The sequence below is a fragment of the Enoplosus armatus genome, chromosome 6 (genome assembly GCF_043641665.1).
Source record: "Enoplosus armatus isolate fEnoArm2 chromosome 6, fEnoArm2.hap1, whole genome shotgun sequence".
Lineage (NCBI taxonomy): Eukaryota > Metazoa > Chordata > Actinopteri > Centrarchiformes > Enoplosidae > Enoplosus > Enoplosus armatus.
In genome coordinates, this window is record NC_092185.1 from 13,293,288 (window position 1) to 13,316,345 (window position 23,058).

At 39.9% G+C, this 23,058-nt stretch overlaps 1 protein-coding gene across 1 annotated transcript in view; it reads right to left on the reverse strand.

Moving 5' to 3' along the window:
• Nucleotides 1-314: 314 nt before the first annotated feature.
• LOC139286592 (tumor protein p53-inducible protein 11-like) overlaps nucleotides 315-23,058 on the reverse strand; it is a 28,748-nt gene continuing 6,004 nt past the window's right edge. Inside the window, exons 3-8 of the mRNA XM_070907458.1 lie at nucleotides 8,727-8,866; nucleotides 3,787-3,845; nucleotides 3,570-3,618; nucleotides 3,112-3,208; nucleotides 1,198-1,299; nucleotides 315-499 (exon numbers count right to left, since the gene is read on the reverse strand). Of these exons, the coding sequence (XP_070763559.1) occupies nucleotides 366-499; nucleotides 1,198-1,299; nucleotides 3,112-3,208; nucleotides 3,570-3,618; nucleotides 3,787-3,845; nucleotides 8,727-8,855 (570 nt within the window). The 5' untranslated portion in view covers nucleotides 8,856-8,866 and the 3' untranslated portion in view covers nucleotides 315-365. The remainder of the gene's footprint in view (nucleotides 500-1,197; nucleotides 1,300-3,111; nucleotides 3,209-3,569; nucleotides 3,619-3,786; nucleotides 3,846-8,726; nucleotides 8,867-23,058) is intronic.

Genomic DNA, 23,058 nt, shown 5'->3' on the forward strand with positions numbered 1-23,058 from the left:
TAACTAGGTGACACAAGAATGCAATGCACTACAAACTAGCTTCTTCTTTATAATGACAGCACTCAGAACTGCACAAAGGAGGAATGTGTGTCAAGAGGGGCTTGACCTCACAGCCCAGTGAAAGAGTAATTCACTTTCACTATGAGGTTTCTTGTTCTTGTAGTAGAGTCTGGAAAGTGAGACTGTGCTCATCTGTTGAATACTGGGGGTTATAATAGGCTAGGTCCCATGGAAGGGAGGGGCAGGGGGCATCCACTGGCAATGTAATGCTCCAAGCCCCAATTAAATAATATTCCAAACCTTCTGACCCCACGTTTGTGATCTGTGCTCAGCTGTCCCCTCCCTGGAAGTATCACACGGTCAGCTCAGATCTTCTTCGGCTTACGGCCCAGGTGGTAGTAGTAAGCCATGGTGACCACCAGGAAGAGCACTCGACTGAGGAGCAGGAGGATAGCAGAATTGGGCAGGATGCCAATCTCCACTAAGGTGACAGATGTCACTGAAACCACAGAGGAACATATAGTACTTTAAACATGATCTTTATTATAAGCAAAAAGGCACATTGCACATTATATTCCTAATATTATCACCCTCTGGAAAGTGGATCTTAAAAGGATAGGTTCATATTTTTTTTAAGTCTGTCCTAAAAGAATACTCACATGCCCACATGTAAGTTGAAAAAGTTATCTGTAGCTGCAATTGTCAGTCTGTGTTAGACAAATCCAGTGGATATCATTCAAAGTTGCAGTCTTTTTAGCACAAAATTTCCTGTTTGTGTTTCCTTGCTGAGCTGAGCGGAGGGATACTAACACAAAGGGGGAACGGTAACTTTGGAAGAAACCAACTTGATTTGCATATCTGACTGTCAAAGCTTCATATTAGCTTAGAAGTCATTTTTCCACAGCATCAAGACTGTGGAATTTGTCTTCCATCACTTGCAGTGAAATTGCTTTAGGATGGGATTTCGAGATCAAAAACTATTTCAATGTCTATATGGGCATGTGAGTGCTGTTTTAAGATAGGTATGAAAACATGTGAACCTATCCAATAGTAAAATACAAGGCTGTAAGTCCCCACTCTGAACACAAGAGGGCAGTATCAACATATACATTTGCAAAATTCTTGGTTTGTCTCAAACAAAGTGAGATAGAAAAGGGGGTCTCTGATAGTGCAACTCCAACAGCTAAATTTAATCACCTAGAAACTGGACAGCAAAGTAGCAGGCTTCACTGAGCAGAGTCCACTGGATGACGATCTTCTCTGCTGTGTAGAGACCGTTCCACATGATGAGGGCCAGGCCTGGAAAGGGATGTGATAAAAAAAGGAATTTATAGGTTCAGGGGCATGGGAATGAAAACAGAAAAACAAAAGCCAAAAAGAAGAAGCCCAGGAAAGAAGACTGCCAGAGTAATTCAACTAACAAAACTACTATGAGAGCAGTTTACTTGCAGCTGTACTTCAACTGTAATATGTGACGCCATGTGCACACAGTGATAATTGGCCTATTGATTCCGTTGAATGCTCTGACTCATTGATTCTGATAAAAGCCTGTGCTCAATCATTTCATTCCCCGCCATTCTTCCAGTTCATTTTCCTGCATTCCACTCCCACTCCCACACACACACACACACACACACACACACCAGTGAGGTGATAGAAACGAGCTGGGGAGGGGCAGAAAGGTGGGAGGGCTGATGGACTGTCTCCTCTCCCTGCCAGGTTCCATCTGTGTGGCAGATGAGACCCCATCCTTCGCCCCCTTTACTGCTCCTCGTCTTGTCAGACGTCATCCTTTCTCTTTGTAATCCCCACAGCCCCGCTGACATTTAAAATGAAGAAGCCCATCTCTTGCTGGCCTTATGAGATTGAGAGCTGGCTCATTCATATCTCCCTTCACAGTGCATGAATGTGTTTAAGGTTTTATCTCTCCTCAGGCAATGCAGTAATCATACAGAAGCTTATTTTTGATTTGATTTTGAGATATGCATACAATGTGTTCGAGTATAGTATGGGGTTTCTCCTTAGTATTCCCATAATCACGTAAGTGTTGTGAGGAAGGAGGAGGAGAATATATTAGATAGGAGCACACAATATTGGATCTATGTCTATATCGGGTCTAAGCTGACATTCTGACATATGTTATGACTTAGCCGAAAGTGACAACCTGGCAAAATGTATTGAATATATGCTAAGCCTTTGCTCTCACCATTCTTTATTTCCCTGCTTACTTTCCCACCAAGGAGCAACCTGTGTGCTACCTGCCTCTCTGTCACAGCCACTTTGTGCCTCTTCACAGAGCCATCACGAACCCTGCAATCACTTACTGAGTGACTGACTCACCGACTTGCCTGGCAGCCTTGCTTCAAACTAAGGCCATTAAAATAATCGCTTACATCTCCAGGATAATTTTTCTGTGAGAGTGAAGCAAAGCACACATGCCGTAATTACCTGGCATGTTTATGAGCATGGATTGTCTTGGATGTGGATGGCGAGGCACGGAAGAGCAAAAAAAAGCTCAAGATTGAGTGAGCGAGCAGCAAAATTTAAATGTAGAGTAATACACTGCCTCCTCTCTGATTTCTAGGCCAACCCACACACACGCAGTGCATGCACTGTCCTGCCATCCCTCACTGTGTTCCCACTGGATTTATAGCTGATATATGAGGCCACAGAAACAGAAGCAACTGGAGCCTTTGCTGTGAGTATTCTGAAGAATTGGTCTCTGTACCCGTCAAGCCCTCAGAGTGAACTGTAGACGCAAAGAACTTAATGAAATTATACAGCGTCCTCTGTTTATAGCCTGAAGGAATTATTTTGCACCAAGAAGAGAGCTTTTTGTACATGATCTGAATGTGTGTGTGTGTATCGTGATGAATGCATTAAAAGGCATTATCACAAGAGACCGCATGCAGTTGAGCAGCATATATTTTTAGCATGTAAATAAATAAATATTACATTGTTGTATGTTTGCATCATTGCAGCACAGTGAATGCACTCCCTCATGCATAGCTGTAGTATATATTGTACTGCAGCTATGCATGACGAAGCATGAATAGCTTTATGTACTTATAATCAGTGTGTCTTTCTTGCATCTTAGAAGCGAAGACTCACTAAGCAGTGCTCCTCCATAAAGGCGAACGGAGATGTTAGTCGTGGAAAGCTCCTCCTCGAAAACAACCTCATATAGCTGGTTTGGAAACACCAGGGCCTGTGTAGGAAAACAAAAGCACAACACAACTCTGTCATATCAACACAACAGCATTCTGTCCTCCCAAAATGCCCCCAAAATGGCCCTGAAATGCAGCAGCATTGACAAAGTCTTCCTGTCTGTGAGTTAGAATCACTGCATATGTCCTGAACACTGAGGATATTGAGCATTTAGGCGATATGGCCAACAAAGACGGAACTGTTTCTCCAGATGTCCCTGACTGATAAGATGGAAAAGAATCTACAGTAACTGCTGGGTTTGCATAACATGATTTTTTCCTATTTTTAAAATGTAGAGACTATTAAAATGTAATGAAGACTTTTTAGTCATGAATATGAACTTGAATTTAAGCAACACTTACCATCAGGGCCATAACTGTAAAGCCCACTGCTGAGATGAGTATCCACACCCTAAAAAGAGAGACACTGGATGACATACTATTTCCTTCCTGCAACCAAAACTGACTGTACATTTGTTTTCTCAGAGTTTACACGATGTTGAACTTTACTGGAAGTGTTACACAGCTGACCACACAGTCTGTGTTAACTGTGAGCTGTTCTGAGCAGTTGAAATCTCACCTCAGCCCGATGGGCTCTCGCACTGCAAACTTCAACTCATTTCCAAGCATCTGACTGATCTGTGAGCGAGCAAGGCAAGACAAAAGAAAAAGGAAATGAGTTATGAGAAGGGAAATGTAATAGCAATCATGTAATCTTAACAAATATCTATTATGACAGACTTCAACAAAGCACCACATAACCGAGAATAAAGTGCTCTCCACGGAGATGTATTTCCTGTTGTCATCACATCTGTAGCAAGTTACTGGAAAAAGGCATATTAAACAAGGCAGTGGAGAGAAAAGAAAAGAGAGGCAGAGTGTCTAAAGGTCCTATTAAGATGTTAATTAGAGACTGTAAATGTCTTCACCTCCTTTATCCCCCCCTGAAGATTAAAGAGGTATGTCATAACAACATCTTGCAGTGAATTATTCTGATGAATAACCAACTACCAAGTCTATGCCAGAAGAAAAGCCTTATTTGCTACAAATTAACTTAATCCTAGCAACACGAGTACCACGCAATACTAAATTTATAATCCTGAGAGCCCAAAGCATTTAGTGGGAGAACATTTTGACAAACTGAGAGCAATTGTTCATTTCAGTTGAGCAAAAAAACTGTTAATATTTCATGAAATGCCATACAGAATGAATCTTATAATTCAGCAATATTGAAAAGACACATTCAAGCGTTTCCCTAGTGATATCTCTTAGATGATAAGCATCTCTTATCACAAATGCAAGAATATGCTGGAATGGTAATTACTGGCAAATTGATTTTCTAACTCTGTTCCATCAGACCCCAATATATTCACATGAACCTCTCCCAAAAACTTAAATATAAAAGCATCCAAGCATACTCTGTGGCTTCATCTAGAACTGTCTGAGGGCTGGTATGATGTAGTGATGAAACAATAAGCCATTAGTCAATACACAGAAAATGGATAGACGACACGTTTGATAATCAATTAATCATGTAAGAAATTTACCAAAGAAAATTATAACATTTGCTGGTTCCAGCTTCTAAAATGGGAGGTTTTGTGCTTTTGTCAATTTGAATATCTTTGCATTTAACAAAACAAGCAATTTAAGACATCGCCTTTTGACTGCATTTTTCACAGTATTCAAATGAAAATGATCTCTAGACAAAACCAAAATCAGTGATCTAAAGCACCTCGCAGTATGCAATGTGTACTCTGCATTTCAGAGGAATTGTGGTGCTTTTAAATTCTAAAGCATCCCATATCCAAGTGCAAAGAAATACCTAAGGAGTTATATAAAATGGAAAGAGACAATCTATGTGCATCTGTGTGTATATGTCTGTAAATATATGGAAAAAAACAAAGGAGGTGGTTTAGAGAGCGAGAGCACTGATTATTTTTGCATGGGAGGAGGATATAACCTCAGAAATTCTGCTGACAAATTCAGATTCAAGTTCTTTTAATCCTAAAACCCACAAGGGCCAGGAGGTAAACAAAGTGTCCCAGATAAACCACACAGACGGCCAGAGAAAAAAACACAACAACCCAGTTTTCTGCCTCTGACAAAAACAGATAAATTTAAATTGTTGAATTTCTTCATCCAAAGCCTTCAGGTTCTTTCACTCCCCCAATATCAGTGATTTCCCTTCATCATCATACATCTCCTCCCTCAAAAACTTTTCTTGTATTGCAGTAAGACACAGCATCACTAAAACTAAAAATACACTGAAGCGTGAAAACAACCAAAATAGAGAAGATGAATCATTTCACAGTGTTTACAGGGAACTCACTATCAATTGGAAAGTAGTTTTCTGCTTGATGAGGCCGTGAAATGTCAGTGAATGAAACAAAATGATTCATATGATATACTAGAAAGACCAAGACAACGCTTTTCAAGGGTTTTGCCTTCTACCATTTCCCAACATGTAAATGTTACTGGGCACTGCATCTGGGGCATTTTCAAAAACAACTGTTGTTCCATTGAATGTAGTCAACATCAAAATGTCATGAGAAATGCCCTCATGAATTTAAGAGAGGTTAAGGTCTAAAATATAAAAAAATTATGCCAATATAATTGAGACATAATTTCACTTCAAAAGGCAAAAACTTGCAAGACATGCCATCATATGACTTTTCTTTCTGTCTCTTGCAAAGAGCTGAGATATAACTCTATTTTAGCATTCATCGACTTTCATCATGATGATATGATCTTATCATGTTATTGTTTTGCAAAATTCTGTTATCCACATTACTTTTCCCCTAGCAAGGTGTGAATTAAAAACAAAAAAAATAGCTGAAAGATTTATTTTACACATGAGAAGAGTCTCATTCAATGCAAAACAGTAGTACTCTGCTCATAGTTTTGAACATCAGTTAATTGATAAATTTATGTGAGTCTGCATACATTTACCATATTGTAATGTATATTAATATCTGAAAACATTCTTGTGGTGTGACAATGACTTCACCCACATCATCGCCCAGCCTTACTGTCACAGCTTGTTAAGTGATGCACACATCACTCAAAAGCAGTGAAACATATACCATGTATACAGAGTGAAAACAGATAGAGAAAACTAGATATTCTTGCATGTGTGCATTTGCAGCATACTACCATGCATTCACACACAAATGGAGTGATATTAATGGGCCAAAAGGCCTCCTTTAAGTAGCTTCATAGAACTGGCGTTTTATGATATAAAAAATAGATGAGAAGAAAGTATGAAAAGATTGAATGTGTCGTAATTGAAATGGAGAAAAAAGGAATCCAATTTTTTTAGTTTCTTGAACATTTCCTCCCGTCTATGGTTGCTGCTAGCTTTTATCTCAGAGCAGAGCCTTTAAAGAAAGACGCCCTTGAAGTTAAACTCCTAAAAATATTAAGATAAAGAGTTAAAGACTAGACCCATTACATCTCTCCTTGCACTGCAGATGAAGTGCCTGTACATGAATCCCGTCTGTGCCAGCTGTGATCATGTGATCAGGTGAATCAGCCTTCCTGTGCCATGGTTTCAGGGGCTGTTTTTGACAGGAACACATAAATATTCATGACTGGCATGAGAAATACTCAAAGGGAACTGAGCGTCAAATGATGGCACAGGGCTGGCCTGGAGTGGAATAGAGCGGAAGGGAGTTGAGGAGAGAGAGAGAAACAGGAAAGGGAAGAAAGACACAATGCTGTTTGTGGAAAGAGACGCTTAATCACAGCTGCTATGGCCTGGCCTTGTCATCAGTCACTCAGTCAGCTGCATTCAGTAAACAAAGGGCAACTTTGAGAAAGAAAAATATACAGGAGAGGTCAAATCTGCTATCCACCAACCTAAAATGTGTCATTTGACTGATAGCAGTTGTAAGTTTGTGCAGTCACATTAAGTAGGTGGTAATCACCATTTTGTATGTCTCTGGGAATCCTCTCGGACATAAAATATATACGCAGAACACTGTGGTTTGTCTTATTTATGAACGCTGTAAGTGCCTTGTAGTTGCTACTTGACCTATGCACTAATGCACTAAAGTAGTGTATCAGCAAGTTAAAGAAGCTGACATTGTCACAACGGGCAAGAAGGGCAGTATCTCTTGGCACAGTTGCACTCACATATGGTAGCATAAAGCCTCTCTCTCACTGAAGTCTAAGTAATAGCAACAGTATTCTTATCTCCAAGCAGAAAAAGAGGCAGGAAGAGACAGTCAGGGGACTACAGGAGCACTTCCCTCCTTTGTTTACAGGGACCATGGGGATAAAGCCAACGGTTTCCCCTCCAAACCAACTCTTGCTATGCAGCTAACCTTACTGTTGGATCCCATGGGTCTCTTTGCAACAAACACTTGTGGCACGGATAAATGGAACAACTAAAGAGTACCAGCACAATGCAGTAAAAGACGCGAACAATTACATTGTAAGAGCAACAGTTTAATTTCTAAATTAGGGTCAATGCCACAGTTAAACAGAGAAACCTACTATTGAAAACAGAATGCACAATAGATCTCATTAGCCAAAGTATTATGTTACTGTACTTTGCATAGACTGTTGCTGGATACCCAGTCAATCATTACAGCCAGTATCTAACCTCAAGAATCTTTCTCACATCAAATCAGCGTAATTGGCATGGATGTTGAGGCATTAAGTGTTTCTCTTTCTTTCTCAGTATATGTATCTGTGTCCATCAGTTCGCAAAAGGGACCTGAGTGGCAGATGTCTGGGTAAGACTTCTTGCTAAAACATTTAGAGAGAAAACAAACACTCAGGGGGGCAGAGAAAAGGGGGTCGAGATCTCATCGCAAGCTATCAGCCACCACCGTATGCCTCCTCCCTTCTGTTCTGTTCCCTTCTCCTACTTGCCTGATTAATATTTCAGTGATGAACAGTCTGCTCTGCTGATGATCATTCTAATGCAATCTGATAAAAAAAATAATAATGGGAATCTCTATATTTGAGCCCTCTGAAACAGAACAAGATATTATTGTCAGTCTGCAACTGTGCAGCTCAACATGCATGTTTTTGAGTCTCCTGACGCGTTTTTGGTATACACATCACTGTGTAGCGTCTATATGAATGTGCAAATACATGTGAGGGAGAAATATAATACATAAAATGCAAGAGGCAGAGAGTCTCCCAGGGGAGCCAGTCACATCTCAGTGGAGCTGCTGGAGCTCGTGGGATTACGTGATCTGGATTCATTGAAGCATAAGGAGCAAATGCACACAATGGGACACTATGAGAGTGATGAGCCAATTAGCAGTCCATTGTGGCTTTTAAAAGGAATCCATAGCTCTTCTCAGGGTTAATGAATGCATCTGTGGTTGAGTGCCATTTGTGCTTATGCATTGCTGCAATATTATCTATTTGAGGGATGACAGTTTAACACATGTGCTTAAATGTATAACTAAGTTGTTTGTTGCACTAATGCACTAGCTATTTGCCTTTGTTTTCTGCATTACTGCCCATATTGAATAAAAATGACATCATGTGACATAATCTGACCTTTGAGCGGTGCACTTCGCCATCATCATCTTCGCCGCCAACTCCAAGGATCTTCCGGCTCTTCAGGCGGCTTATCAGGTCTGTCTGACTGTGCTTCTTCATCAGAGGAGGGTGAGGTTTAGACGCCATGTTGCACACACCTGACAAAGAAGTGGAAAGAGGGGTAAGGAAGCAGTGGGTGAGTGGTAGTATTGTTGGAGGAAATTAATGAATAAATGAAATAGAGAAAGAGTAGGAAAGAAGATGGGAAAAGGAGAAAAGAATGAAAATATTAATTTTGAGTGACCAATTATGTAAGAAACATCAGTGGAGCTTTTCCTCTGTTATTACCCCTCACTCTGAGGAAGACAGCTCAGACAGGAAGACGTATCTACCAATCTCCCAATAATCCCCCTTGAGGACTTGACTTATGTAACACAATTACATAACACGGGTCTAGCAAATACAGGCAACCCATAAAACCTTCCTCTTAAGTCAGACTGGAGGCAGGAGCCAGATGTCCTCTAGGTCTGCCGAGAGGCCACCAGACGCAGGTGCCTGCTCAAACAGCCAATGGATCTGATAATGACACAGGCTATTGTTTTACACACACACACACACACACACACACACACACACACACACAAACTTGAATAGAGCTGGGCTTTCTGAAGACTGTCCGACTGACATCGTTCAAGTTCCACTGACAATATTGGTCGGCCTGTATTGTCCGATCTCTATAATCTCTATTGTCCACACAATAATCTCTAACAGATATCTGCATATGAATCTGTAGACAAAGGACAACATTTTTGGCATTGGAAGCATTCTGGTATATATTTGTAGTCCGACTAGTCATGTTTGAGCGGGTTTTAGTTGCATGCAGGTAAACGTGTGGAGGGCAAAAGAGGTGGAAAGCATTGGCCGAAATGCAATCTCGGAACCCAGCGGCTATCATCTTTTTAAAAATGTATTTACATTCATATGCAGATATCTGTTTATAATAATAACATAATCAGTTTCTCGCGTCTCAAGTTGCTAATCTGACCGTAAACAATGTCCAGTGCATAGAAGAGGAAGTCTAGGTCCAGATATGCGCTGGCTACACCTGAAGCCCCGAAACATTAGCCATTGCCTCCAGAGGCTAAATTGTCGTCAGACGATAGGATAGCCGCTGGGTTCTGAGATTGTCTACACAGCAATATGCCCTAACCTTGCCTAAGAGACATTTATATTGCATTTGAAATTAATACTCAATGGCCTTTATTCAAATAATGATTTCATCATCTAATTTCTTTCATTGTTTTAGTTTGTCAGTTGCCTGATTTAAGCTGTCAGCATGATCTATTTTTATCCCCACTTGCTGCTGTGATTAAAACAGACTAAAGCTACACTGTTACACAGCCAGTTTTTCAAGTAATAAAAGTTTCATAACTATGGAATTATGAAAAAAACAACTCAGCTTTTGGCAAACTGCATCCTGCTTCCTCCTGCATTTCTTTTAGTAGTAGTCTTCCACCATTAATAACTTGTTTAATGAATATAGCCATTATTATCAATAATTATTTCTGATCTATACATTCAAACAATAATTTCTTCAATGCATAAACTGAGAAATAAATATAAATGACAAACATTTGCATGCCATTTATTTGTATTTTCCTGCCTATGCTGGCTGTTAACTGTGATAGCAGGATACACTGCTGCTGTCCTATTGATCAGTGTTAATGAATAGTGCCTGTGGATTCAATGGGGACAAGCAACAGTCAAATCAAAAGAGATCATCATCATCAACTCAATAACGTAACATCCACCGTGGATCACCTGAAGGCAAAAGGGCATGCACAAACATGTGTGCACCCACACACAACGGGACTGCTTGTTTAAAAATTGACGGCTACTCTCAAGCGGAGTAAAACAAGAGCAATTATTGAACTACTCTCTCAGGGATAAGGACAGCACGTCTAACTGAAAGCTTTGTCCCCAGGAAAGGAAAAAAAACGAGCAGTGCTACCAGGAAACAACACAAGAGTGCTCAGTTTTCCACCAATTAGGAAGTGTATCACCACAGTTAGAGGCATATGGTAGGCATCAAGTAAATATAAACAAATACTTAGTTGGAGAGGTGTTGATTCAACTATATTAATTAGTGAGGCTGTCCACTTTTATTGATTACCTAGTAATTATCCTATTACTAGTTAATCAATTTAGTCAATTATCCAGTAAAACAAATACTAAGCACTTGCTGGTTCAAGTGTCTCAAATGTGATGATTTTCTGCTTCTCTCTCATATTACAGTAAGTTTAATATATTTGTGATTTCTGACTGATGGTGAGAGTGGAAGACATACATTTGGCTACATGAAAAGTTAAATATAAACAAGCTTAATTGATAATGTAAATAAACACATGCTGTGTTGTTGTTTATTTACATTATCAACTTGGACAGCATTACATTGTAAGGTCCTCAAACTTCCTTCCCTCTCATGTCTCTCAGAGAGAGACAGGTGGGGACTACAAAGTTTCAGTCTACAATACATATGGGAAGCCTTGACAACATTCCCTTGCATGCACACATAGGATTGCAGAGGTCAGTGAAGGTTACACAGCATGTGTTCAGGATTCTGTTGTCAAACATAACACTTGGGCTCCCACATGGTACATGAGACACTAGACTTTCCCTTTTCTGTAACTATCAGCAGGAAGAGGTACCACAGAAAAGAAACAAAGAAGAAGGGAAACTTTGGTACTCATGTAGGTAAACTTTTTTTTTTTTTGCAATTTATTTGCAATGTTTTAAAGAAGTAACATCATTTCACCAGATATACAGTTTGAAAATTTGGTAGCTCAATTTGCAAAAAAAGTCTAATTATAGAGTTTGATTCAAAAATCCATGAGACACTAAGAGTAAGTTTTTTTATGCTCAATGAATCAGTGCACTCACAGAATGATTATGATTAGACATTTGCTTCAGGCTAAATTATGTTAATTGTCAGATGAAATAGACTGTCTATTAGCTTAATCACTAAAAAGCAAAGTAATCAATTTTCATGCGGTAATGTGTATCATGGTGGGCCATATTTGCTTTATTAAATTGCATCCTTTGTAAGATGATTATTCTATATGCATACATTGCTATATATTCCTCAGCCCTACTGTCTCTACCTTTAAATCCTTCCTCATTTCATCCTGAAAAGTGACCAATTGTATCCTACAACCTCTCGCCTATTTACAGAAAAGTAAAAAAAGGCAACTCATCCTCCCTGCTTTCATCATAACAATAAGACAGACCTCACTGCATGCACTGGCAAATTACGCAATTTCTTCCACATGCTAAAATACCCTTGCATGTCTCACCCTTTGAATCTCCCTACCAGTACTCCTTGCCAGAGTAATGCTGAAGGAGTTGCCTAGCAACTGCCAATGGACCAATCGCTTCTTCATTATTGAGAACACCTTTCATGATTGAAACCCCCTTTGATGATGAGGTCTCTGCTGAGAGCCAACGGTAACTCCGCCGTCGTTCTCCTTGCTGTCGTTGGTGACATTTAAGCATAAATTAGACACTTTGATCCCTATTCAGTCAACTGGAGTGAGGACATGCTTCCCTAATGAGTGGCTTCCTGTCGGCATAAAAGACTTTAAGAGAGACGAACTTAGTCTTCAAAGCTCAAAAGTAGATATGTGGTTGGTAAAGTACAACTAAAACTATAGCATGGTACACCACATCTCACCTGAATGATGAAAGAAGGGTCAAGAATGAAGAGGAGAAAAAGGTATGAGTTGTGTAAAACAATGAATTATTGAGTGAGCTGGACAAGATGAATAAAGAGAAGCTGAATTTAAGAGTAGATCAACTGAGACAGCAGTCCATTTTTAGGCACCCAAGAATAAAATCTTAACATTCACAGATGTATCGAGATGCACCTGGACTAGATAAGTGTGCAAAGGACAGGTGCTGTCTACAAGGGTGGTTTGGTTTGTTATTAAAGTACAGCTTCAAATGGCATCCACCAGAACACTTCAAATCTTTACAATACAACAACCCAAATTTAATAATCAGTGTTGAGTTATAATAGGGATACTTTTCTAGAAGACGCAGACATTCCTGAAGTAATTGTTTAATGAGAGAATGCTATTTCTATTTGGGAAATCCTATTTACCATTTTAAGCGCATATATTAGTTGAAAGAATTTAAAGATGTGGTAAATTAAAAACACCCTGACTAACATAGAGCACACCCACTCAACAAATTTCAGCAGCATGAGGGTGGTTAATGTCTTGCTTTAGAAACAATCAAAAACCTTGATCAGCATATCAGCAGATCCCTCAAAGGCATTGCATGTGTAAGGCTGACATACATAAAGCAGCCTCAAGGGTTTAGAAAAAAATATAAGACTCAGGTGTATTAGTGATGCAGCCTGTAAAGCCTGCTATTGATGCAGTCTGAAGAGACGGGGTTTGTTTCACTTTCTGTGATCGAGCATGTCTTTGCAGAATATCAATGCATTTACCTCCCTGTGGGGTAAACAAACAGAGTCTTATCACAGAAGAACATATAAATCAATCAATGTGTGTGGGCAAGAGGAATGGTTAGTCCACCTGGAGTGAAGACTGAACCAAAACCTGAGTTTAGTACCAGCAATAACATGAGTAACAACTACTCTCTTAGTTCCTTTGCTGGGGTTTTGCGACATGTGCTGTGGAAATAAAAAGCTGCTTAACATAGGAGGGAGATATTGTGGGAAAGGTGTGAACTCCCCGAGAAGTCTCTGGTTGGTGACTAGAAAGACGTTCTTAATTGTATCATACGAACAAAGCAGTGTGTGGGTGTGGACGAGCAACTGTGAACAAATGTGTTACTCAAAATAAGAAAGCAGACTTTACAGCCTACTTACCTCCTCCTCTTTTCCATAAATAACATGAGACACAGTTGCCCAATGGCCTCTAAATCCCCTCACCATCATGTTTGGAATATCTAGCAGCACCATATAGTGCCAAGAGCAGATAACGCACAAAACAACACCTCTACTCAACAGACTCTAGAAACAAGTGTGAGCAGTTCATCCTCAATTAAATGTCTGTCTCTTGTGCACACTAATTTTCTGACCTTAATGAATGTATTAACTCTCATGGTGACTATTAATGATATGGATTCTCATTGCCTGAGGATTCCTGGAGCTTCAGCACTGTACAACTTTAAGCTGAGAGCAGGAAGATCAAGTCTCCTGTGATCTGATGAATTAAGATCAAGCATCCTTGAGTCTTATTGGATTCCAGATGTCCTAACGATGTTAAGAGTTGCTTGTTTGTGTTGTCTTACTAATGCAACAGACAAAGCCACCCCCTCTGCTGCTGAAGTTGGCGCTATAAACCAGGAAGAGGAATCTGGAGATGTGGAGAACTACTTTATTGCAGCATGGCTCTAGGGATGGTAATGTCTGTTGGTTGGTCAGTCGGTCAGGTCCACCACTTTGGTGCACACTGAAATATCCTAAAACCTATTGGATGGATTACGATGACATTTTCTACAGACATTTATGGTCCCCGGAGGATGAAGCCCACCGACTTGGGTGATCCCCTGACTTATTCTCTAGCACCACCATGAGAGTGACATATTTGGATTAACTATTGAATGCCATTAAATCTAGCACAGATATTCATGGTGCCCAGGGGATAAATCCTATTGACTTTTCCTCTAGCGCCACCAGCAGGTCAATTTTTTCACTTATCCAGTGAAATATCTCTAAATCTACCAGATGGAAAGGCACTACATTTTGGTACATACTTAAATGGTTCCCAGACATTGTACCATACTGACTTTGGTGATGCTCTGACTTTTCATTTTGTACCCCTATCAGGTTGACATACTGTATGTGGTTAAGATGTCTGGTCCTTTCATGTCTTACCATTACGTGGGGAAAGTAGCTGGAAACATTATCTGACGACAATTTGTGTCCAAAAACCAAAGGATTGTATCACTGATTATGTGTGACCACCTCTAATCACTGGGGAAGACTGAGGCACAAGTTTTCCTTGACGCAGGCCAACATGACTGTGTAGTGCCCCAGGGCAAGTAGAGCTGAACAGTTGGGCTCCACTTTGAAGTCTGTGAGTGCTCAGCGTTTCCACAACAACCTCAGATACCTACTCAACAGTGGCAAACTGATTTCAGTCCCACCACCTCCAGGATATGCTTACAAGATATGTTTTTGGATAGATACCTGTGGCGTGCAACCCCATGATCAGAACCAACGGTGTCAACAGTATTTCCATAGAACAGGAACAGCATGAGAAAAAGCATTGTTCAACTTGACAATGTGTTGGGCAATCAAGGTTTGTCCTAACTGTGAGCCTACGCTTCTTTATCTAAAAGCTTTACTTCATTTTCTTTTTTTTCAGTGTTTTTCCGCACAAACCAAAACTGAATGGCAAACGGCTTAGAGAATACTGTAATCCTAAATTTTGTTATAACCCTGGATTTCAGTTCTAAGTATTCGTCTAACAGATAAAAGCCTTAATGTTTTCTGATCCACTCGCCTTTTAGCTGCGCTCTATCAGAGGGGCAATTAAGTCCATTTCTCCCACACAATGTTCACTTAACAATATCCACATCAAGAGAGATCAACTTTTATAAAGCAATAAGTTAGCCTCCGGTGGCTGACCTTGGTGACAAACTCAACATTTATTTGATGTAATTCTAAAGCAGATCATTCTGTTGATAAAACCCTTTTATGGTTTTGTCATTGTTGTATGAATCAGTTCCACAAAATCTTTACACCTTTTATCTGAAGGACAAAATCTCTGCCGGAACAACAAAAGGTGTGAAGACGCACTAGTGGAAGGCTTTTAATGTGTTAACAGACATTTAAGACTGCAAGGGAGGATCTGACCTCATTATAGCTTCAACAAAGTCACTACAGCCAACCTAGTGCTGCTAAGAGGAGTAGATTAAAAAACACTAAGTCTCATACAAGGTGTTGACACCTGGGCTGTTATGATATCCTGTCACCCCCAGTGTTGGTGTATCATGGTATGTAGTATGTTACTGTTAATTCATCTACACACAAGAGTGGACAAGATTACATAAATTACAATACCATGTAGCCTCAAATTTGACCATAGAGTTGAATCAACACCGCTCTGACACAATCAGAACAAAAACTGAACACTGCATGTATTTCTTGTAATCATATTGTAATGAACATTAGATTGCACAGGTGTTGAAAATATTGTGACAACCTGTCTGTTAGATGAATTGTAGGCTAAGAAACAAAAACACAGGAGACAAAAACCCTTGCACGTCACAAAACTACAGACAGATGAACATGATGAGTCTTAAATGGTGCCTTTTCTCTTCCTGTGGCCTGTGTGATCACACATTTGACACATTCAGTTGAGCGTGACATCAGTACAGCTAAGGCGAGGGGTAGGCACTGGTAACAGAAATCAGTATACATTATACCGTGTAAGGGAAGAGATCAATCCTGTAGATGTACCCAGCTATCCGGGGGGCTTTAAACTCAGATTTCTTCAAATCGGCTGGTTTCCCTGCCCGGCAGATGCTAGCTCTGATGTAGTGTGAATTAAAAATGAGGTTCGGTTGCGGCAAAAGGGCAGAGAAAATAGATGAACACAGAAAGCAGTGCTTATGACAGCTGGCAATAAACAAAGGACAATGGAGAAGGCAGTGGATTCCTATCTTGAGTCAGAACAGGCCACCAATGCATACCCTGGAAAATGTACATGCAGTCAGTCCGAGGAGAGAACGGCTCCTCAGTTACTATCAATGGATTATTGTGCTGAGTTGAACAGATTAATACTGTTAAATCATGTGGGGACAGTTACCATGCATTGAAGTAGTCCTAATGATTCCTGGGATTTGGTGTTTCCCTGCGTAATATTCAGTTATTACATCATACTGCAGCAAGGGAAATTACCCTCTTGTTGGCTGACTTTCTCCAACGTGATTATATAAGAGTCTTCCTAGAGTGGATCTGTGGGGAGTCAGTTACATACAAAGTCAAGTATCCCAGGAGTCATTGTCACTGTAATGAAATGTTGCCACTATATCTGTTAGGGTAACGTTTTTAACAACACAAATCTGTTGAAAAACCTAGTTATAAGAATTATAATTGAACACTACATAACTACACTCCATACAAAGTGTGATATCAATCAAGAATGGGCATTTCTAAAGAACAATTTCAAGCATTGTCCTATGAACTCAGCTGTAGGGATTGTGGATAACTGGCAGTACAGCAGTCCAGCTGGGTCTCCCTCCTCCTTGCACTACAACTACTCCACAAATCAATTACAAGAAGAAAATAATAAAGTACTGTAATACATTGTTTTTGTGATGCTGGTTTGAGCACTGGTGTATTAACCTTTGCTTTTACTAAAAAAAAATGAGGTCCCAGAAGTAAAAATGAAGTAAATCTAGCTGGATTGGTAAATATATATTCTAATGTAACAGCAAACATGTTACACAAGCCATAAGACATTCCTATACTTTTGGACACACTGTAAATGGAATTAACATTAAGGCTACCAACAACCCATAATGCAACACTCTCCAGTAAAAGGCTCACTCTGTATGAGCAGTAAGTGCCAGTACTTGCTCCACTCAAAAAGAAGTGCAGTGATTATGTAAATGTCTAGCCCTCTAATATGACTCCCACTTATTCAAACTTAATTTCCAGAAAAAAATATCTGTGTGATATTTGTGTCAATACTAAATAAGCAAACCACAGCAAAGGACTGTAGCTCGACCTGACACACCTTTCTACTCCAACGCATGAACACAATGTATAATTTAATGGTGTGTAAGAAGGACAGGTGGTTTATTTTTACCATCTGTTACATTGGGCCTATGTGGGGCACAGAACTGAGGGGGGGGGGGGGGGGGGGGGGGTCTGTAGTAGTGATTGTTTAGTGTTTCTATCTCTGGAGCCATCTTGACATGGCATGCTCGCTGTGAAGCCAACGCGGGAGCAGCAAAGACGGGGTGAGGTAAAGCAAAGCTGACACTTAGTGCGCACACGCAGCTGGGAGGTGAATGATCTCCTCCAAGGAGTAAAACCATCAGAGCTCGGCAGGGATCCAGCAAACACACAGAAAAGATGTCGAAAATGAGGTCCTGCCTTCAAAACATACACAGCAACCTGATGACACGAAGCTTCAAAGCTCTGTCACTGCTGTACTACAAGGCACTGCTGTGAGTAACAGACAACCAATAATTATTACTACTTATATATAATTATTATTTTTACTCAGTGATTAATACTTAGGGTTATTGCTAATTTCTTCATCTCTGCAGCAGCATATTATTGCACTGTCTATGATTTTAAGTTATGAGATAATTGCACAGAGGGGCAGGTTAGAAAGCAGGACTGCTCACAGAGGAATTAAAATTGTGCCAAAACTGAAGAAAACTATGAAATTGTAATTATTAATCTACACATACTGTATACACTCAGTTGCCAGTGTATTAGGTCCAACTAACTGCTGCAATAAATCTACTAACAACTGAACATTAAAACCTTCATGAAGGTAGGATTTGACTGTTTTTATGTTATAGTATTGTACTGTATCAGTTTTATCTAGGTGTACCTAATAAACTGGAATCTGAGTGCACAGTATACATGTCTCTGCAGAGTTAAGTCAGGAGAAATGAAGGCCCGGGTGTAGACGAGTCACAGGTAGCTGGAAATACCAGATGTCAAATGCTTGTTGTCCAGGGTAACTGTTAGCCGAAACGAATTAACTGATCTAATGAGGCAGGCTTTAATGACACACAATAAATGGTTATTAGTGGATAAAACTCTGTACACCCAATTATTTTCCCCTCAAGACTGCTGGCATATTACAGAAGATTTTTTAAGCCTTTCAAGGGTAACCCCAGACCCTCCACCACACAAAGCACAATCACAGTAAAAGGGGTTGTGTTACTGCACTTTGTGGATTAAGGTAAATTACATATTACAGGAAGATCATGGTAAACTGCTGAACTGCAGCACTTTTTCGCTTGTGGGTATCAGAATTATTACTCGCATAGCCTTAAAATGCAGGCAGACACAGTGGAGCCTTGTTAAGTGCTGTGAAATTAATTTTGCTTGGGAGAATAACAGAGGAATTACTATGGTTATGGGATTGTATTGTATCTACAAGTACATCTTGGTAAGAGCTGTGAGAAATCTGCATAGCTGTTTAATAAGTAGACGGTTATATTTTGAAATCACAGCAGTGGTTAGAGACTGGAGTTTAGAGATGGTGGTAATTCTGTTCAGTTGTTATCATTTCTCTCCTGCAGTGTGTGTGTGTGTGTGTGTGTGTGTGTGTGTGTGTGTGGGGGGGGGGGGGGGGGGCATTAAAAAGTAGGCCTTTTTCAATTGTTTTATACTCAACTAAATAATTTCATGTTGTGTAGCTCCCTGAGGCTAGTAAGGTTAGAAACATGATCCAAATGTAGGTTTTATAACTAACAATCATTTGGAGATCTTATTCTACTGTCAATACAATTTAGCAGGCAGGTTTTTGGACATACAGCCCACTGTGAGCTGTAGATAAAAAGATTATTTTCCTCCCCTTTTGGAGGAATAATTAAGGGAAACACACTAGAAAGCACTGTACATAAATTCTGTGGCTGCAGAGGAGCAGCTTTAGTTTGAGAGATTAAGGGGAGAACAACACAACTTTGTCTGTGTTTCTGACCCTAAAATCTGAGCCTCAGGGTGTGATGTATATTGATTTTCCAATACTATAAGACTCAAAGCACTACACATATTTTTTTTATAGAAAGAAATGTAGGCCAAACCACCATGTTGGTTCTCAATCAATCAATCAATCAATCTCAAACTCCTTTTTATCTGTATGCCATTTTTATAACTTTCCTTTTTACAGTCTTCCACTTCTCTGATCTTGTTGACCATTGTGCTGAAGAACTAAAAGGGGAGTGTGATAATCTGCAATTTCTAAAAGTGGAGCAAACATGTTTCTGTGTTCCTAGGGAAGCCCACAGGTCTGGGGACATTTACTTTCTTTCCCTGTCAATGAGTGAGTGTTAGAGCAACTGAGCTTTGTGGCTGGTTACGTCCTGGAGCCCACAGACTGTGAACAGCAACAGAATGGAAATCCCCTCTCTCAATTAATTTTGACCATACTTACTATGTGAAATACTTTAATATGTGCTACCAAGGACAACTGCTTTTTTGACATGGTTCAGATTGATGATGCATTTCCATTATCACAAATTAATAAGTGTCAGTTTCACAATAAATTAAACAATGTTAATTGCAAAGAGGATTGATCACTGAAGTGTCACATTATGATTATTTCAAGCCTTCCCTGATCCCTCCCTGCTCATGGTCTTGCTTGCTGAAGTGCTACCTGGTTGCTAGGCAGCCCTGGTGGATGACGAAGAGTACTCATTTGAGGGTTCAATCTGTGTCTCCAAGGATCTCTTCATGTGGAATGAATTGCACCGTAAAAGGTCAAGACATGTTGTTATGTTAGCATCTAGTTAAATGTAGTTTATTGCATTAAATGTTTGCATTTCCATCCTCTGTCATCTAATTTCCTCTCCTGAACATGTGTAAGAGAGTTTGTCATATAATCCTATGCTCATCATTCCAGACACGGTAGGGGTAATGGATGCACACACACGTAGGCGGGTTCGCACAGCAATAAACACACTTCTATTGCCTAGAACGTGCAATTAAGCCAAAAAGACAGTTCCACAGTAACAGCCAACAACATCAACATTAGTGGGCGTAGTTGCTGGTCAGCTTTTCAGTATTAGGCCTGAAGCACACCAGGCCAAGCACAACAACTTCCATCATGTTGTCACACACTTGAAGATTGGGCAACAACGTGGGCTCGCTCACTACATGATAAGTAACTGTGTATACATAACAAAGAATCGGCATTCAGGGAAAAAAGACAAAGTTTACATTCTAACATTAAAGCGATGACACATATACAAACACAGTCTTGTTTGTTACTGATCAAGTTCGACAAATGTTATTGATCCACCAAACACTGGAAGTTTGTCACCTCATCATTTAATGTTCATAGCCTAGCCATCTATTTCCAACTCTGATTTTTAACTTACTTTTTACTGACTGAATTTTAAAGTTGTGTTGTTCCAAGAGCAACAAGGATTGATGATGTTGACATTTGCTGGCTGGCCGAAGTGACAAACCACCTTGTTCTACAGCTCATACTACAAGAGCAATGAAGCAAATATCAAAACAAATGGGACAGCCGATGTGTACCTCCCTCAGACTTTAGAAGCAACACAGCCAGTAATGACTTTGGCTGGGTCAACTAAATCATCTGTTATATTATAGAGTTTCTTGTCAACTTAAATGGCTTTAGAGGGGTCCAGAACATTTTGTCACAAATACCAAGTAGTGGAGAAATGCCACACACTGCTCCATTTCTGCTGCATGTTTATGTCTCAACTGGCAGACTGATATCTAACCATGACCACAGCTAGGTATCAGTTGAAAATTGTTGATATCAGTGCCTATACAATACATGAGTTTTGGAAAAGATACTGATCCAAAACTTAAATAAACATGTCTTAGTCCTCTTTTCTTTGTTTATCAAAATACGCCAAACAGCTTAATGCATCATTGTTAAATGTAATTAATCAAGCAATAACTCGCCGTAGTCAGTAGATTAGAATGTCAGAAGAATGAGACAACCCTTGACTCCAAGCTTACAGCTAACCCTCTGTCTAAAACAAAGAATGTAATTTCATCAGACTGTCATTGTTTCTGTTACTCAGCCCTGATGCAATGACAAAAATACTCACATCAATTCCCCCTATCAGTAAGCAGAACACCTTCCACAAACAGTGCTATACACACATCTGCACCCATACCAGCACAGGCACATAGCATTCTTGTTACTATTCAGACTCTGTGATTGGTTTGTCCATCATTCTCCCACTCTGCAGACAGAGCGCAAATAATAAAAGGTGCTCTGTGACAGAAAATCAATACTTGGAACACTGCATGTTACAACCTCCATAAAACCTCAACCTTCCTCGCGTCTGCAGAAAATACACAGCAATCTTGCACGGTACCTCTAAACAGCATGCCATTCAACACCAGCCTGTTTAATTACACAGATAACATAGCAATTATGTAGTTTTAGTTTGTTGGTGGACAGCACTGAATTGTGTAAAATAATCAGGTCACAGACAGCAGAATTCCAGCCATGTCCTTTGAGCAGTCATAACATTTCTTTATGGAAATGTTATATCCCTGTTCAGGATGTGGAACGTGGCCTTCAGCTGGCCAGGAGTAGTAGACACAGCCCACTTTAGTAGGCAGACAGGCCTAAATAAAGTCTTTGTTTGTCAATGAGTACTGGTTTTGTCTGAGTCATAGTTTGTCAAAGCTTGAAGCAGAAACTCTGCAAAACGTCCCTGAACTGTGTGTGTGTGTGTGTGTGTGTGTAAGACCTTTGATGTAGGGAAATTACCCTTTTGCCCGAAACACATTCAAGCCATATTAGAGTGCCAGAAAAAGCTCAGACAGCTTGTTACTAAAACTGTGGGCAGAATTTGCTCAATAGCCCACAGCTCAGCAATCTGTGAAGACATAAAGCAAATTAGATCATTTTTCACTTTCACAGTGGGGGAAAACACTGTCACTGAATAATGTGTTTGCTCTGAATATTTCCATAGGTAAAACTACCACTGGGCCATTACTGCCCATTTTTGTCACACTCTATATTGTTAACTCCTCTTCAGATATGCCAAAGCCTCTTGGTAAATGTGAATACACCCACACAGCTTGATAATCAGGTTTTTACCGAGAACCACAAATGCCATGAGGGCTCAGCTGAGTTTACACAGAAACAAATGAGGGAATCAACCTTAGCCAGTGGCAAATCAATGCCTGCACAGGAAGACTGATGTCCGAGCATGATGAGGTAGATATCTAATCGGGAAAAAGGTTGCATTTGTCCCCTGGCCCTATTAGCTTCAGTTTATTTCCTTGACAAGGGCCTGTCTCTGACTGCATGATTGCATGATTTTAATCTATTTAGACAAAAATGTAAAAAACCTTTAATAAATCAGTTTGGAAGCTTCTAACTACAATTTGCTAAGAATCATAAATTTGGATGACAGAATTTTGTGAAACAACATCACAATATGATCATATCAAGACATGATTACACTGAAAGTCAATAAACTATAATGTTGACTTACTGCCCAGGCCTAATATATACAGACTGTCTGCCTTGGCCTGCCATAGAAAGTAAGCATGCTCAAGACCATAATCAACAAGCAGCCTGCACATGCTATAGGAAAGAATAACCAATATACAATTTTCGTT